At 45.4% G+C, this 17,331-nt stretch overlaps 2 protein-coding genes across 2 annotated transcripts in view; one reads left to right on the top strand and one right to left on the bottom strand.

Moving 5' to 3' along the window:
• The window catches only part of PIGB (phosphatidylinositol glycan anchor biosynthesis class B), a 301,093-nt gene that overhangs the window by 217,216 nt on the left and 66,546 nt on the right, over positions 1–17,331 (top strand). The gene's annotated exons all lie outside the window — the stretch shown is intronic.
• RFX7 (regulatory factor X7) overlaps positions 1–17,331 on the bottom strand; it is a 44,625-nt gene that overhangs the window by 17,191 nt on the left and 10,103 nt on the right. The window contains exon 2 of the mRNA XM_063142818.1: positions 1,934–1,967. Coding sequence (XP_062998888.1) covers positions 1,934–1,967 — 34 coding nt within the window. The remainder of the gene's footprint in view (positions 1–1,933; positions 1,968–17,331) is intronic.

Genomic DNA, 17,331 nt, shown 5'->3' with positions numbered 1-17,331 from the left:
TTTACAATCACATATAAAACAATTCCATTAAAAACCTTCAACCCACATTAAGACAATTCCATTAAAAACCCTCATCCTCAATCCATTAAAAGCCCTAAAATGACGTGCCACAAACTTCTCTCTTCTCTAGTCTTCATAAAAGCCAAACTAGGCAAGACTGACCTGCCGTTGGGCTGGGAAAACAGTTACGGGCAAGGGGATTAAACACTCTCCCAGTCCCCAAGGGCTGTAGCCTCAATCCAACTCTCTCTCTCCCACAAGTGCAACTGCTTTTAAAATAAGTGTAAAGCAACAGGCAACCCAGCCATGGATTTCCATGTTTTATCTAATTTCTGTGTCAGTCAGACACAGAAGCTGCTTCCACGGCTCAGCTGTGGGCTCAGCCCATGCATGCCACAATAGGTAAGCTGTGCACGCCACTGCCTCTATTGTCTGGCACTTCTTACTATATAATGCTAGGAGAGAACAGGTGCAACATGGGTAAAGTTAGGGTGACCATATGAAAAGGAGGACAGGGCTCCTGTATCTTTAACAGTTGCATAGAGAAGGGAATTTCAACAGGTGTCATTTGTATATATAGAGAACCTGGTGAAATTCCCTCTTCATCACATCAGTTAAAGCTGCAGGAGCTATACTAGAGTGACCAGATTTAGAAGAGGGCAGAGCACCTGCAGCTTCAACTGGTGTGATGAAGAGGAAATTTCACCAGGTTCTCCATTTATACAAATGACACCTGCTGAAATTCCCTTTTCAATACAACTGTTAAAGATACAGGAGCCCTGTCCTCCTTTTCCTATGGTCACCCTACAATAGCAGTGCATATCCTTGCCCATATGGACACAGTTATTATGTAGGGTGACCATAGGAAAAGGAGGACAGGGCTCCTGTATCTTTAACAGTTGCATAGAAAAGGGAATTTCAGTAGGTGTCATTGTTATGCATGAAGCACCTGGTGAAATCCCCTCTTCATCACAACAGTTAAAGCTGCAGGAGCTATACTAGAGTGACCAGATTTAAAAGAGGGCAGGGCACCTGCAGCTTTAACTGGTGTGATGAAGAGGAAATTTCACCAGGTTCTCCATTTATACAAAGGACCCCTGCTGAAATTCCCTTTTCAATACAACTGTTAAAGATACAGGAGCCTGGTCCTCCTTTTCATATGGTCACCCTAGTAAAGTGCCATGGAGGTGGACTCCACTGTGCTTTTTCCCTCAGCAAGAGCAGACAGACTCTTGGTGTGCTTGCCTGAACAACTCTGGAGACCTCCAGATGGATTACGCCCCATATTATTTGGGAGAAAGGAGTGAGAGTGTCAGCAAATCGGCCACGCCAGGCACCAACATGACGCGGGCTGGTCCCCAGTTAAACAGCCAGGCAAGCAAACAAACAAACAGGTGCTGTTTTGGAAGGCTAACAACCCATCTGGAGGGCACCAAGATGGAGCTGGCTGCTTTAAATGGTGCCCATTCTCATCTTCAAACATTTCAGGGTAGACCTTAAGGGCAGCTGACAGTAAAATCAAACTTGGTGCCAAGCCATGATAGACACAGCATGTATTCATTTTTAGATCTTCAACCAGCCTTTAAACCCAAAACCACACCAGCAAGAAAGCTTTCAATGGTTCCATTAAAAGACAATTTGCTAGACATATTAAAACAAAACAAGAAACCTCACCAACTTTTGAAGAGAGCTTTAAGGCACTAGCCACAAAATTCACCACGTATCCAAACCCATTGAACCTTGTTTCAGTCCTTCAAGTAGTAAAAGATTTCAACTTTCACGCCTCCCACTCTGGGGAGATTTTAAAGAAGCTGACAGAATATTACACGTCGGGAAAACCCCTAGTTGCTGGTGGATTGGCTTCATCTAATCCCCTCACACAAACCAGGTCACCGTTACAACTTACAACCACTGGAGTTTCAGTTCTACTTACCAAAATGCAGTCCACTTTAGATTGTACAGTTTTGCTAGAGAGGAGAAAAAAGAAAGCCCAACATTAATAGGCATAATTATTTACACAGCAGAATCTTTGCTCACAGTGAAGACAAGCAATGCATTCTGTTAACAGCAGGCCACATGGGTAAAACTTTCCTGATATAGCTGCAACCAAACACCACTCTTTCCCTGGCACATGTTGAGGGTTAACATGACCAGGCATCCATCCTGTGTGGTACTGAACACCTGTTAATCCAGCACCAGAGGAACCTCATGTCTTCCTACTCAGAAATAGGATCCATGTGTTTTCCCATCTAGCAACAATTACTGCTAGGGCAGACATTCATGGCCAGCTTGCATTACAAACAAAACATTTACACAATGACCTGGTTCGCTCGACATTACAACCCACCATGGCTCAATCTACCCGTGGGGCCTGTCACATCGTGCTAGATGCCGAGTCAGGCAAAACCAGGCAGCAGGGCTTGTTTGAGGTTTAGACAACCCTCAAATACCTCATGGTTGTCTAACCCCCAAATAATGCACAACATGGCAAGTCAGGCACCCACAGGTGCATGCAAAAATGGTGGCTGTGGACACCCAACGCAATGCAACAGCCCCCATGGGTAAATTAAGCCAGGATGGACTGATGTGTTGTGCAAACCAGGCCAATATTGGTTTCACAGTGAAGATTTGCTGCACAAAAGGGTAGCTATTATATCAAATATGTCCCAATCAACTGCCCTCTTCTGCATCTAGCATGGATGCTTTTTCTTTTTCCTCTAAGTCCTCCCAGTATCTTGTTCGACCTTCTCTTTCTGGCATTTTATTTATTTATTTATTTATTTGTTGCATTTATAACCTGCCGTTTTTCCTCCAAGGAACCCAAGGTGGCGTCCATCATCCTCTTCCTCTCCATTTTATCCTCACAACAACAGCCCTGTGAGCTAGGTTGGGCTGAGTGTCTGTGACTGGCCCAAAGTCACCCAGCAGCTTTCATGGCCAAGTGGGGACTAGAACGTGGATCTCTCAACTCCCAGTCCAACACTCTAGCCACTGCACTACACTGGCTCCCCAATACACTGGCTCCTGTGACTGTTTGCTTCTTCCAACCACCTCAGCTACTAAATATGCCTTATATTGCTCTGCCCATTCTCCCTTGCTGCCAATGAAGTCTGGAACCCCTTCCTAGAAATCCTACCTACACAGTGCCACAGCTCACCGTTCCCTAGAACACTAATCTCAAAGTCCACCTTTCCCATGATGTCTTTGACCCAACTCTCTGCTCCTAGGCCAAGTGCTCACATTCAGACTAGGAGTTCAATCAATTTCCTCTCCTTCTATACAGCTTTATGACACAAGATTGCCTTTCTCTGTCTGCATGCATCCTCTGTGAACACTTTATGCCAAGGTGTGGAGCCTCCGGCCCTCCTGGGGTCACCCCGATGGACGCTCTTCCTGCCCCACATCACCAAGTGGTTTCTGCTTTCCTATTTTGGTCTATTCCCTTTGGCCCCACCCACCACTGAAATGTGTCCCGCCCTCAGCTTCTCCAAAATTCAATTCAGTTGTCTGGGCTGAAAGGATATCAACGTCCAGCTTTATTCCTTTTATGCTAATCTAGGCAGGCTATTCTGACAAAGGTGCACCCAGCTTGTTCTCAAGAAGCTAACTCCTAGGGCTCCAGTATTCCATTTGGGGGGGGGGGGGGAGAGCAAAACAAAGTTTCCTTTCCTACCTAAAACACAGAAGGTAGCCCCCATGTAGTCCAGTTAAGGATAAGAAAACATTTGTTTGGTCTACATTTTTAAGCTAACCAACCTAAATCACACTTGTTGGACTAAAATGTGGATCAGAAGATGGTTATGCTTTGGATTGCATAAGTCTCTAAATTCTGCTATGAACTTCTCAGCTCAATAATTGTAATACATTGTGAAGAAAAAACACTTATTAGGAGAAATCGCGCATGATTTTCATGCAGGTGTTTTTTTTAAACCTAGACTGCTGCAAAAATTGGACGGAACAAATTTGGTTGAATACATGCAAAAGACAGAAATAGACTGATGTATCCATCCCCAAGGAGAGCATCCTGTCTCCAAGTAGTCCAGAAGGTAGGCTACCTCTGTGCCTAGTCCAGAAACTTAAATTAGTCCAAAATATGGCAGCCAGGCTGGTCACTGGTACACCTAGGGGTGACCACATTACACCAGTTTTAAAATCTCTTCACTGGCTGCCAATTAGTTTCCGGGCGAAGTACAAAGTGTTGGTTATCACCTTTAAAGCCCTACATGGTTTGGGTCTAGGCTACCTGCAGGATCGCCTTCTTCCGTACAATCTGCCCCGCACACTCAGGTCCTCTGGGAAGAATCTCCTTCAGCTAGCAAAAACTAGATTAACAACTGTTACCCAGAGGACCTTCTCTTCTGCTGCTCCCAGACTGTGGAATGGCCTGCCAGAGGAGACTCATCAACTTGACAGTCTTTTAGAATTTAAAAAAAGCAATAAAGACTGATCTATTCCGGCAGACCTATCCAATGAAATTTTAGAATGTTTTCAGGATGTTTTAAAGATGTTTTAATCAGTTTTTAATGTGTATTTTATATCATGTTTTTATACTGTGTTTTATACTTTGAATGGTTTTAGTTTTTGTGAACCGCCCAGGGAACTTCGGCTGTTGGGCACTATAAAAATGCAATAAATTAAAAAAAACACAGGAGCCCACAAGCAGGGCAGGAAGGCAATAGTCCCCATAGAATCATAGAATAGCAGAGTTGGAAGGAGCCTATAAGGCCATCAAGTCAACCCCCTGCTCAATGCAGGAATCCACCTTAAAGCATCCCTGATAGATGGATGTCCAGCTGCATCTTGAATGCCTCTAGTGTGGGACAGCCCACGAGCTCCCTAGGGAATTGGTTCCATTGTCATACTGCTCTAACAGCTATGAAGTTTTTCCTGATGTTCAGCTGGAATCTGGCTTCCTGAAACTTGAGTCCGTTATTCCGTGTCCTGCACTCTGGGATAATCGAGAAGAGACCATGGCCCTCATCTGTGTGACAACCTTTCAAGTACTTGAAGAGTGCTATCATGTCTAACCTCTTCTCAAGGCTAAACATGCCCAGTTCTTTCAGTCTCTCCTCATAGGGCTTTGTTTCCAGACGCCTGATCATCCTCGTTGCCCTCCTCTGAACCCCCTTCAAACCTAAATAGAGAGAAACCAATACTTCACGTTTGGAGGCTATACTTCTATGTCAGTCATAGTTTGCACTTCCCAGGTGAGGAGAGATTGGGACTTCTCCAGTCCATAGCTGAACAGAGATTGCTCTCGAGAAACAGGCATTCATTGATGTTCACACTGCCCCTGAGCACTGCGGCTCCACGTAGCCATGATGGCTAATCGTTTCTGATGCCCACCACCACCACTCCTCCTCAATTTTTTCTAATCCCCTTTTAAAGCCATCATAACTTATGTTGTGTCAGCAAATTCCTTCAGTCCATTGCATGCTGCTAGAGGGAGGATGCCCTTTTGTCTGCCCAGAACTGTCTACCAATCGATTTCAATGTGCAATCCCAAGAACAAGAGGGAGAAAAAATCTCCTCTCTCACCACTTTCTCCACGCCCTGCATCATTTTATAGCCCTCTTTTAAGCCACCCTCCCACTGCTGCCTTTTTTCTAAACCCAATAGCCTAAGTTTGCAAAGTACCACAGATGGGAGGGGTTTCCTTGTCCAGGTAGCTGCAGGCACCTTCACGGTGGGATGAAATAACATTGCGATATTGCTAGAGATCTGCTTGTTGGGAGCAGAGCTGTGCTGCTGCTACTCAGGAGTAAACAGTGAGGCCTGCACCCAGCAAGCCCTCAGCATATGGTGGGAGAAAGAGAAGGCGATGGAAGAAAAGCGTTCCTATGTAGGTTCAACCAGCTGCCGGTTCCCTCAAAGCTGCCCGTCCATCTGTCCACTTGCTGCCTGCCCTATTTCTCTTGTGGGCAGCAGCAGAGCAGCTGGTGAGGGGAGAAAGAGCATCCCTTTCTCTGCCCAGGGACTCGGACGTGACCTTAACCGATGATCAAGCACCAGACCATAATGTGGGCAGATGCATCAGTTGGGGGTGGGGAAGAGAGAAAAGGAGACGGGGACAAAAACCAAGCAGAGGCCTGGCTGGCACCCAGCTGGCATGTGGGTCACTCTGTAAAAGGGGCAAGAGGAGGCATCCCCACCAGATATAAACAGGATTCGGTGCTTAAACAAAGGCCACACAATTGACCCGACGGAGGTTTCCTTCGTCAGACTACTCTGCCAATGTGCATCTCTTCTTCCTTTCTCAACGGCAATATCAGAAGCAAGGTGGCAAAAAATGATGCAGCTGCCCTTAACTTCCCGGAGTGGGGTGCAGGTTGGGGAATGGAAACTCCAAGTTTAGATTCATTCCTATAAGAGGCCTACTTTCCCCTGATGGGGAAAGGGGGCTCAAGTGATAGCATGCATGCTCCCAAGAGAGTCAGAAGCCTTAGCTAGACCTACCTGGTCTAGTGGGACGGAAGGGTGAAGATCCCGCGATATTTTTATCGCGCGATCTCCCCCTCTGTTCACATGCAGCGCGCGATGTCCTCAGAGGGAGAGGTGTCACGCCCACCATGTTTTTTAAAGGAGAAGATGCGCATGAGCACTCGTGTGCAAAAGGTAAGGGTTTTTTAATATATATGTATGTATTTTCCCTGCTCCCCCCACCCCACCCCCAATGGGCGCAGTGCTCCTGAGGAGCTCTGCGCCCCGTGCGTGGGTCCCAGTTCCTCACGAGGAACCATGAGGAACCAGGACAAACCGGGATGCCCTGCCACACATTCCATGGTCTCGGGATCAGCCCAGGACTGCAGAAAAACTAGGCTCAAAGAGTAGGGCGAGATCCTGGGGCAAGGGAGGGATCATCCCTCCCTGATCCCAGGATCCCCTGTGTGTCATGTGAACGCACAGGGATGATCCCGGGGATTGCCCCGGGATTTCGCCCCGTCTAGCTATGGCCAGAGACAGTTTCATGGTCCCAGGTTCGACCCCTGGCATCTCCAGGTCAGGCTAGGAAAGAATCCTGACTGAAACCCTGGAGAACTGGGGTGCTAGTCCTGAGCTAGAGGGGTCCGACCTCACCTAAGGCATCTTTCTATGAGCCTTAATGTGACGGAAAGCACAAGGGAGACACAAAGGAAATGTCTCTGCCAAAAGAATACCAGTAAACCAGGATGGGAATCCTGTGGCACTGCACATGTTGTTGGACTACAACCTCTATCAGCCTCAGCCAGCATGACCAACGGTTGAGGATGATGGGGACTGTAGTTCAACAACATTGGGAGGGCTGCACATTTCCCATCTGTGCATAAACCCACTGCTGAGGGATTTTTTGCTTTCTTAGATTCCCTTAACACACACACACACACACACACACACACGATTTCTGGAGGAGAAAGAAAGGCAAAGTCTCTGAACCCAGAGGTAAATATTTTTAGTGGGTTGTGGAGAGCGGAGGACTCCCGCCTGCCCCCACTGAAAGCTGACCGCTGGCAAAACTAGCCACCGCTGATACTAAAGCGCTGAAGCATCGATGTGATTTCTCTTTCACATCCTCAGAACTGCCGGCCCAGAAGCTGCCGTTTTGATCGGCTACCTCAAAATGCAAAGAATACTCTTTACGCTCTCACAAAGAGAAAAAGGGGGAAGCACCAGGCTGAGGAAGTTCCTGTGTGAACTCCTGTGTGAACTCTTGGCCTCTCCCAGACACAGCCTTTGTGTCTGTGGCTCAGCACCAGATGAATGCCCCACCAAAGGAGCACTCTCGCCTGAAGCAAAGCAACTTCTCAGACGCTGCAGAGAGAACGAACGAACGAACGAACGAACGAACACGAACACACACACACACACACACACACACACACACACCTCTGAGCAGAAAAACGCTATGTAAAGGGGAGAGAGAGTTTGTTCCTTTTCAAGGGTGCAAGCCACTGCCTAGCAAACAAACAGGAGCAAGGAAACTGTGGAAAGAACAACAGGAAAACCACAAGTAGGTTTTACGTAGCACGAGACTCCCCTCTGGTTGGGAGCAGCCAGAAACTATCGACTGCACTATTGTCTCTGATCACCACTACTTAGAAGCAGAGTGCAAGTCTTCAATATCCACAAGACTTTCCCCTCTCGTACGGCTTTAGGAGAGCTGACTTTGAGTTAAAACTCTCTAGGCATATTTGTCCACCGTGTCCAGGTGGGTACAATTATGAATTCATTGATACACACACTTTCATTGACTCACACAGCTATGCCAGATAACAGCACAGCCTGGGTAACTCATGGAAGCACAACATAGTTATCAAGCAATAACTGCTCTGGAAACCGGAGCTTGTTTCAATGTCTTGGGGGTAGGTGGCTTATCAGACAGGATACCATCACGTGCGAACAAACCTTAACAAAGGAAGCACTGCTCCAGAGAGCGGGATCAATTCTAGAAGAGCTTTCTAGAAGAGCTTTCATAGGCCGCTACACCAGATGCAAGACACGGTCCTATCAATCAGAGATGGAGACCCTCTGCTATAGGGAGGACTGTTAACTGGGAGACAGAGCTGGTCACAGGCAGGGCCAGAGCCCCTTTTTCTGTCACACCCTTTTCTTTCTCTCCCTTTTGTGATCGTCTTGTCCCTGGCCTGGTTAAGAACAAAAGGAGATGCCTGCAGCAGCAGCAGCGCTATCCCTTTCTGCCCTGAGGCAGCTCTGAGCTGGGAAAGGGTAGCGGAGGTCCTGAGGCCTGTCTCTGTGCCTTCTGGGCACTTGGCCCTCCAACCACCCTGCAGGGACAGATACAGGGCTCAGGGCCTCAGACAGCCCCCTCCAGCTCAGAGCAGATACTCATCTCTGAACCTGCCAGTTGGAGGAAGCAAGTGCTGTTGGCTGCTGTGTTGTCCAGCACCCCCCTCTACCCAGTCTTGCTCCAGGGGAAGGGGAGCGCATGCTATTGAGTGAAGCTTCCCAACAGTGCAAAGAGGGCCTTTGGGCAGCAGCACCCAATGCTCCCGCCCCACCCAGTTACTCTCAAGGGGAGGGCAGAGGGGTGGGGGCAGGGGCATGCACTGGCGGACACCAAAGGCTGCATAGAATTTGGCTGCAGCCACCCCACAGACTCCCCAATGATGAAGTGGATGCTAGCTACTGGTTTTTCTGCCACAAACATGGCTAACCCTCTGAAATAGATGTTGCTACACACACACACACACACACACATTTTGCATAATTGAATTTCTTTAGGATGTAGGTTTTCAAAGAACCTGGGACTTTGTAGCAGAGGTTGGGGTGACAGACAGCACAAAAGCAAGGAAATGGGGGAAGAAAAGCTGTAGAGAGAGAACTGCCCAAGTTGTTCTAGTACCCAGACTATCAGATGGCTCAGATGCTTTCTGAGCCATCAATGAGCACAGCCAAACATCCCAAAGCTGTTGCTTGCCACCATGAGAGCTAGAAGCTTGGCAGTTTTAACAAGAAAGGGAAGCCAAAACTCTCAACTTTCCATCACCACTACTGCCCAGTTCTGCATTTGTGAGTGAACTCACAGGCAGCTGAGACAACAGATCTCGCTCATTATGGCCACTAGATGAAAGACACTACAAGGGTCCCAAGAACTTCCTTTGTTCAAATCTCACCTTTTACATTAGATTTATATATGCACACACTACATTAAATATGATGTATTAGCCAGCAGGGACTGCCTCCTTTACACAGTAACAACAGCTTAATGTTTCCCTGCGCAACAGGAGGAAATGGGAACGCACTGACAACACAGCACATTCCTGGCACTCTGGTATACAATGCTCTGCAAACAAGATGTCAAATGAGGAACTAGCCAGGTTGAGCGCCTGTTCCACCGACGATGCAGGGCAGAAGCAAGAGCTAAGAGACAAAGCAAAACAAAAGGGGGGAAAGTCAGACGGGAGGGGGGATAGAACCTTGGAAAAAATGTCTTGGGAGCCTTTCCACCCCACACCGCCGGTAACCCAAACTGCACAGCTCACTTCCGAGTACTTGCATGGCACTAGACCTCATGGAAGAGCTGCCTTTGAACTGCCTTTAAGGAAAAATTTGACTTTTCCTCACGTTCCTTCAGCTGTAAGGATCAGGCACCCCATGGCTGCAGAGCAGAGGTTAAGAACTTAAGAAGAGCCATGCTGGATCAGACCAAGGGTTCATCTTGTCCGGCATTCTGTTCATAGTGTCCAACCAGCTGCCCTAATGGAAGGCCTACAAGTAGGACATGAGTGCAAAAAACCCCTCCCGCTTGTTAGGCTGGCCCTACAAACAGAAAGCCTGCTGTACCCAAACTGCCATACAACCAGCACTTTTACTGCTGTCCTTCTTTTGCAAAGTTTCCTTCCTTCAGCATCTCACATGACCCTCCCTCTGCATACTCAGGAGAAGAATACTTCTCCTGAGTATGCAAACACACAGTTTAAAAACAACACGCATTGGCCAGAAACCAACAATCTGTCATGCACCTTTTACAGATTGGATGTGATTGACATATTCTGTCAGTTTTGGCTTCAGGTAATGATATGGACTACACTATATTTCATACGATAATTTATATAGTACGTCCCAGAAGGAACCAATGAGGTGCAGTGGGTCAGGGAGTCAGATGGGGAGGCAGGCACAGATTCAGATCCCCCTTCAGCCCAGCTCCCTTGGGCAATCACATAAATATATGCTCTCAGCCTCACCTACCTCACAGGATTGTTGTGAGGATAATATGAGATCACTTTAAGCAATACACCACCCCAAGCTCTTTGGAAGAAGGGTGGCTATAGAAGTGGGACAGATACAAAAACAAAGAATACGCAAAGTGCCTTATAACACTTCACCCTTCTCATAACCTTTTGAGAAAGCAAAATGGGGATAATAAACATCTGAGGAGAAACTCTGGCTCAAAGGTACCACCATGCCCAAGAACAACTCAGGTCACAACTCAGTTGGAATTTAAATTGACATCTCCCAGGCTTGAGTTTTAGCTAACAAAACACACTTTTGGAAAAGCTAACTGCAGGCTGAGAGATTCAGTTAAAAAAAAAAAAAAAGCAACGAACGCAAGACTGGAACATATCTGCACATCAAATCTTGTTTGCCATTAACAAAGATTGCCATTTAAACAAAGACTTCTGCAATCCTAGTTGTCCAGCTGCAATCCCGCAATTATTTTTTTCAACAAGGCTACTTGTCAAAAGGTGAAAAGCAACAGCCTTGTGTACAAGGCAACTTAAGCGAATGCAAAAAAAGTCATTTTAAACGAGGTGAGTGGCCGTCCTCAAGACTCAGGTTGCTATTGTGAAACTCAAACTTTACATGCCATGAACGAGTTCAAAGTGGGACAAACCAGCCAGCCACCTTCCAAATGACCCCAAACAAAAGACAACCTAATCATCCTCTCTCTTGACTTGGTTATTCCGGTGTGGAACTGGGTCCTCTAGTTCAGCTTTACGACAGACGGCTGCAAAGTTTGGTGGTATAAAGAACAGGTTCCATCAGTCACCTGCTCTCAGCACAGGCCTTTTTGTGAGAATAAAATGGAGCTGGGGAGACCACCTTGAGATTGGAGGAAAGGTGAGATGTAAATGAACAAAATAAATGAAATATAATTAAGGCTACTTCCACTTTCTACAAAGCCATAGCATTCTATTGACTCCCAGTCAACAACACCACACACACACACACACACACACACACACACACACAAGTGCAAATATGGCTATTACATACTACAACACACTCCTCCATTTTTTGTTTGTTTGGACTAGATGTTGCATTCCGGGGGGTCAAAGGTAATACTCAAGAAATAATCTGGTGTGGGCAGATAAATAAGATCAGAAGTTAATTTCAGGCAACCGCACACAAACGGTTTCTGAATCAGGCACTAGGCTTAGCCCATCAATTTCGATGGACATTGGAAAGTATACAATATCCCCGTAAGACATGAATATGCTATCAAAAGTGACTTTAGAATACAGGAGACAGCAAACACAGCTAATTTCACACATGCATGCAAATAGTAGTTCAATGATACTCAATGGTGAGAATGAGATATTCAGAAAAGGGACTGTTAAATCTGCTTGCAGCACGCAAGGGATAAATTAAGGCAGCTTTGTATATGCAACCTTTTTAAGCCACATGGACTAAAGTCCTGCTGACTCACATAGGCATTGGGAGTTTCTCAGAACACCATCTAGTTGGCCACCTGTTAGGGACTATGGCTGGGATCAGATATACTGCTGCCTAATGCAGAAGAAAAACTAATAGAAATCACCACCACACACACAAAATAAAATGCAGAATGCAACAGCTAAGGTGCTCACTGGCACACCTAGCTATGCTCAAATAACACCTACGTTAAAAGAACTGCTCTGGCTGCCTATTAGCTACCAAGTCACATATCAGGTTATGCTATTGTCATACACAGTCCTAAACAAGTTGGGACCAGCCTACCTAGCAGACGGCCTTTCCTTATACACACCCAGGCGACCTTTAAGATCTTCAGAGGAGGCCTTACTGGTCATTCCAAAATGAACGGAATGTCGCCATGAAGTACCCAGATGGTGGGCCTTGTCTGAGGCGGGACCCACCATCTAGAAAACCATCCCTCATGTAGAAAGACTAGAGATGTAAAATGTCTGGAAATAATGAAGCCATAGGGGGAAACGATTTTTTAATCCTCTCTGTAAGATTCCCAGCATAGTTATTTCTTTCATTCCTTATCCAAATTACTGACCTAAGCTATATTTTACTGACAGACATTTATGCTCCATTTTCCAACATGGGAGTAGACTCACCGGCCTAATCTACACCCACCGTTTATTCCGGAATAATATCGAGGTCGTTCCTACCGTGCCACATGACATTCACCTACTCCCATGGTGATCTAGGGACGACCCCTCAGTTATTCAGGAATATCACTGACTGCTTTTGCCACGGTTTCTTCGGCTCTCTCGCTACGATCCCAAAGTCCACGGCTGGTGTTCGGACGTGTGCAGGAGTGGGCAGCCACCATTTTCAGCACAGTTTTGGACTGGCTATCAGCGTGTTTTGGCATCAACCATGTGCATTTATTTTTTAACAGAACCATACTGCCTGAGGCTGATGGGAACTGAAGTCCAAAATATCTGGAGTGCACCAGGAAGGGGGAACAAAGTGGCTTTAGATCTGTAAAGAGCACTAAAAAAATAAGAAGTGCTTAATTTTTTTAAAAAAACTTCTGTCTTTTCGAGAAAAACAAATAAATGGGAAAATGATGTCCCCCACTATAATTTTTTCATCTCTATTCCTATCTTGTCCCCCTTCATAGTACTCAACATCCCTTGTCTTGCCTGTGAGAGAGATGCTACAGGTAAAGCATCTCTCTCACAGATGCTTTACCTGTAAGGTATCTCACCTTGGAGCGGGGAATTGGTTTTTTTTACCCACTCAGGTCCTTGAGGCTCTACAATTTGCAGCCTACGTTCCGAGAAAGCCAAACAGTCTTTGTTTCAAGCCTGAACACAAGCTAAGATCCTCAAGAACAGAAATTGCACACACACAATAGATTCCACACCAGCTGCAGAACTGCAGAAAACAAAGATCTCTAAATCGGATGAGGACAGGCTACTAAAATCTCATAGCAGTTGCTTGACCATTGCCATCATAAAGTCACTAACAACAGGGGGATATCTAGGCAAGCCCGTCACATGCCTTGATAATGGAAGGTGGGTTACCTGCAGACCAAAAATATCTCTAATACTCACGCACAAGGGGACAAATAATGGAAAAACTCAATCTTTTTTTTTGGATACAGTAATTAGAAAGTTAATCTGGAAAAACAAATGCCAATACACCTTCTATGCCCTCAATATTCAGTTAAGGAAAAAACTGGTAAATAGCTGGGACCACCTACTTAAGTTTAGATTTCATGGCTTGAACCTATAATAGTTCTCAAGAATGTATTTTTTTTATTTAAAATATTTATAGACCACTCCATATCTAAAATAGATTCTGGGGAGGTAAAAATAAGGAATAAAACAGTAAAAAGATAAAAACAGCCTATTAAATGTGTTCATTTTAAAACAGTATTGCTAAAGATTGCACAATGGGAATTTTATCCCTGTGTGGCATTCTCCCCCACCCTCCCCGCTCCATCCACGTACACTGAATCACAATTGTGGGCTGGATATGAGATGACAAAATCTCTGGATTCTGTCCCGTATAATCCCACACCCAGCCCACAGTTGGGACTCAAGTGTACATGTGCAGTTTACATAAGTGATTTTCAGCCACGGCATGTGTTATTTTTACATGTTTTTTATGCATCGTTTTCTAACAGAAATAATGCTCACTTGCTACAGGTTCTTTTGAGTGTCTGTCTTTTTTTCTATTTGGGGAACCCTCTCCTTTGTATTTGTCATTTACACACACACACACACACACACACACACACACACACACGCCTCCTGGTGAGGCAAAAGAAGATGAGCTCAGGACCTCCTGTTGTATGGAGCAGTTCTGCACATGTACATCAGTACATACAGGGCCCCTTCACACAGATGCCAAATGCACAGCCGGGAGCTATGCAGCAAAATGCCCTCACACATTTTCCCAATGTGCGACCAGTTTAAAATAAATACATCCTAAAGTAGGGATGTTGAATCTCTTTCAACCTAAGAGCCAAATTCCATTTCAAAGAAGCTTTCAGGGGTCGCATTCGGGGGGGGGGGGGGGGAAGGGAGGAGGCAATACCAGCCTATTGTAGCTAAAAGCTCTTAATGCAAGTAACTTAGCTTTAGGAGAGTCATTTCAACATTTCGAAGGGGAAACAAACCACACAAGAATAGGGAACACACCAAGCCATGGGTGGGTTCACAGATAACACTAACCCACTGTGGGTCGTATTCTGGAATGTCCCACAATGGCTTACCATGTCGTGTGGAGGGTGTTCTCTCCCTGCCCGCCTCAACTGTAAATTACCCACCCTCTGCAATGGGGGTAAGAGGCCCCGGGGTGGATTACCGTATTGTGTTTTGGGCGTTCCATAGATATATTCAAGTGCTGCGTGTAGAAATCACAATGACCAGAGACAGCCACCTAGGGTGTCTAGAACTTTCTGCAACGCTGTAGCACATTGCCGAACTCTATGGTTGCCAAATTCCCACCATGGTGGCTGCTGGGATACATGGCCACCGTGGCGGGAGGACGATGAGGGAACCATGGAGTGGGGATGGGTAAGGGAACCACACTGCCCTGCATGACTCTGTGGTCATGTGTGTGTGTGGGGGTGCGCACCATGGTTCCCTTATCCCACCCCGCTTTGTGGTTCCGTTAACCACTACCATCCCCACCATGATCGTGTGAATAGGGCAAATCAGTGGTCGCAGGAATAGGGCTGGGGGCGTGGCCTCCGGAGGAAACAGGGAGGGCTGGATTAGGGACCCAGGAAGGCCGGACTGGGAGCCCAGGGCCTGAGTTTCTGTACCCCTGCTCCAAACTGAGGAGGAACACTGTGCCCTAGTATGCCCCTTCTCCTTCCTATAGCACAGAAAGGCTCCAGTGATGGCCTTAATCCTCTAGTATATTACACAGCTCCATTCTTTGTGGCCTTCGCAGGAGATATTCTGAGTGAATTATTCTCTCAGATCTTCAACTACTTTTCAGTCTCTCTCTCTCTGGTTGTATGAACAAGCGGAATACAGTTTAGCAATCCTAATGAAATTACGGATTGATTCTCAAAGGTCACAAGTGTCACAGATGTCTGTCTACAATCTCTAGGCCTACTACTCCTACTCCACACACACACACACACACACACACACACACACAGAGCTACGCAACACTTGCCCTCCCTAAATTAACCAAATCCCACAGTTACAGACAGTTGAGCCAAACAGCGACCTCCCAGCAGAGGTTTAATGTCTGGACACAAAAGCGATTAGCATAAAAGCTTTAATGAATCTAAAATAAAAACAGAAACACAGAGATTAAATCCCAAAAGCGCAGCAAAGGCTGGGGCAATTCACAGCCCTACCCTAAGTGACACTAATCAGGCAATCTAGGTGCTGGTGCTGCTGCTGTTGTGGCCTGGCCTTTTTGTCTAGACTTTTAATCCACGAAGGAGAAAGACAGAGATCATTTTGGGCCTTTTCATCCATACTGCATGAAAAAAACAATTCGCAGCCAGAAAAAAACCAAAACAAAAAAATGCCACGCATGTGTACTATACTTATGTGCACACATGTGCTACATATATCTCACATATACATCTCATTAGAAAAAAAAGTTGACATAATTTCACAATAACCATTTGAGTTGAACAAAACAACAACAAAATCCTGGCATGGTTAGAAGACATCATCTTCAAGAAAGGTTCAACCATGACAGCTGCAATCCTATTTACTTACTTGGAAGCGAGTCAGATGAGATTCTGTGAGATTCACTTCCAAGAAAACATACATAGGATTAGGCTGTTAGTTCCAATTCATCTGTGCCTTAGGTACCACAGCATAAATGTGCAGTTAGGAAAACATGGGAGTGATCTATATGTGTGTAAGTAGTAGAGATATAAAATTTCCAGAAATTTTGAAGCCATGGAAAAAACCCATTTTTTCCCAGGGGGAAACAGAATTTTTTGGAAAAATTGAAATAATGCAATATTAGCACTTTTTACAGACTGAAAGTCACTTTGTTACTTTAGTATCATAAAATGTAATTATGTCCAAGTTGGTTTTGCATAAAATCATTACATTTGGTATATTAAAAGTACAGTGTATTCAAACAATTATTACAAATTGAATTTACTATTTTACTTTTTTTTACTTTTTTTTGGTAACAAATGGAGCTACAAGCTCCTGAACTGTTAGGAACACCTGAACTGCAAGGAACCTCTTTGGTTCTGCCGGTTTATGAGGAGCAGGCCAAAAAAAAATCAATTTAAAACAACAACAGAAGAAACCACCAACATTAGTAACAAAGAAAATTATTTATGCCTCTGCTAGTCCTTCAGTGTCAAGACATAAAGCACACATTCCCATAAAAAGAACTGAGAAAAAAGGGAGAACCAAGATTCAATGAATATGCATGAAATTTAATCAGACTCATTTTCTGACCTATAGCTATTACTATTAGTTTCACTCTGCTTCAATGGCAAAGTTGTAGTCTCAGTTTGCAACCTAGGACATGCTTGTCCTTGGTGCACAGACATTGTAATAATCTGATACTGATTCAGAAGTAAATATCTGAACACCTTGTCTTAAACATTTTATTCATAATGCTAAAATAAAACATCCCGTAATCCGTTTTTTTTTCTTTCATTTTTTCCAATTTTGGGGGAGGGGGAAACAAAAGAGGCTTCGGAAAAAA

Source organism: Elgaria multicarinata, chromosome 16 (assembly GCF_023053635.1).
Source record: "Elgaria multicarinata webbii isolate HBS135686 ecotype San Diego chromosome 16, rElgMul1.1.pri, whole genome shotgun sequence".
Taxonomy (NCBI): Eukaryota; Metazoa; Chordata; class Lepidosauria; order Squamata; family Anguidae; genus Elgaria; species Elgaria multicarinata.
The sequence above is the reverse complement of the archived record's forward strand: the minus strand, read 5'-3'. Positions and strand labels throughout refer to the sequence as shown.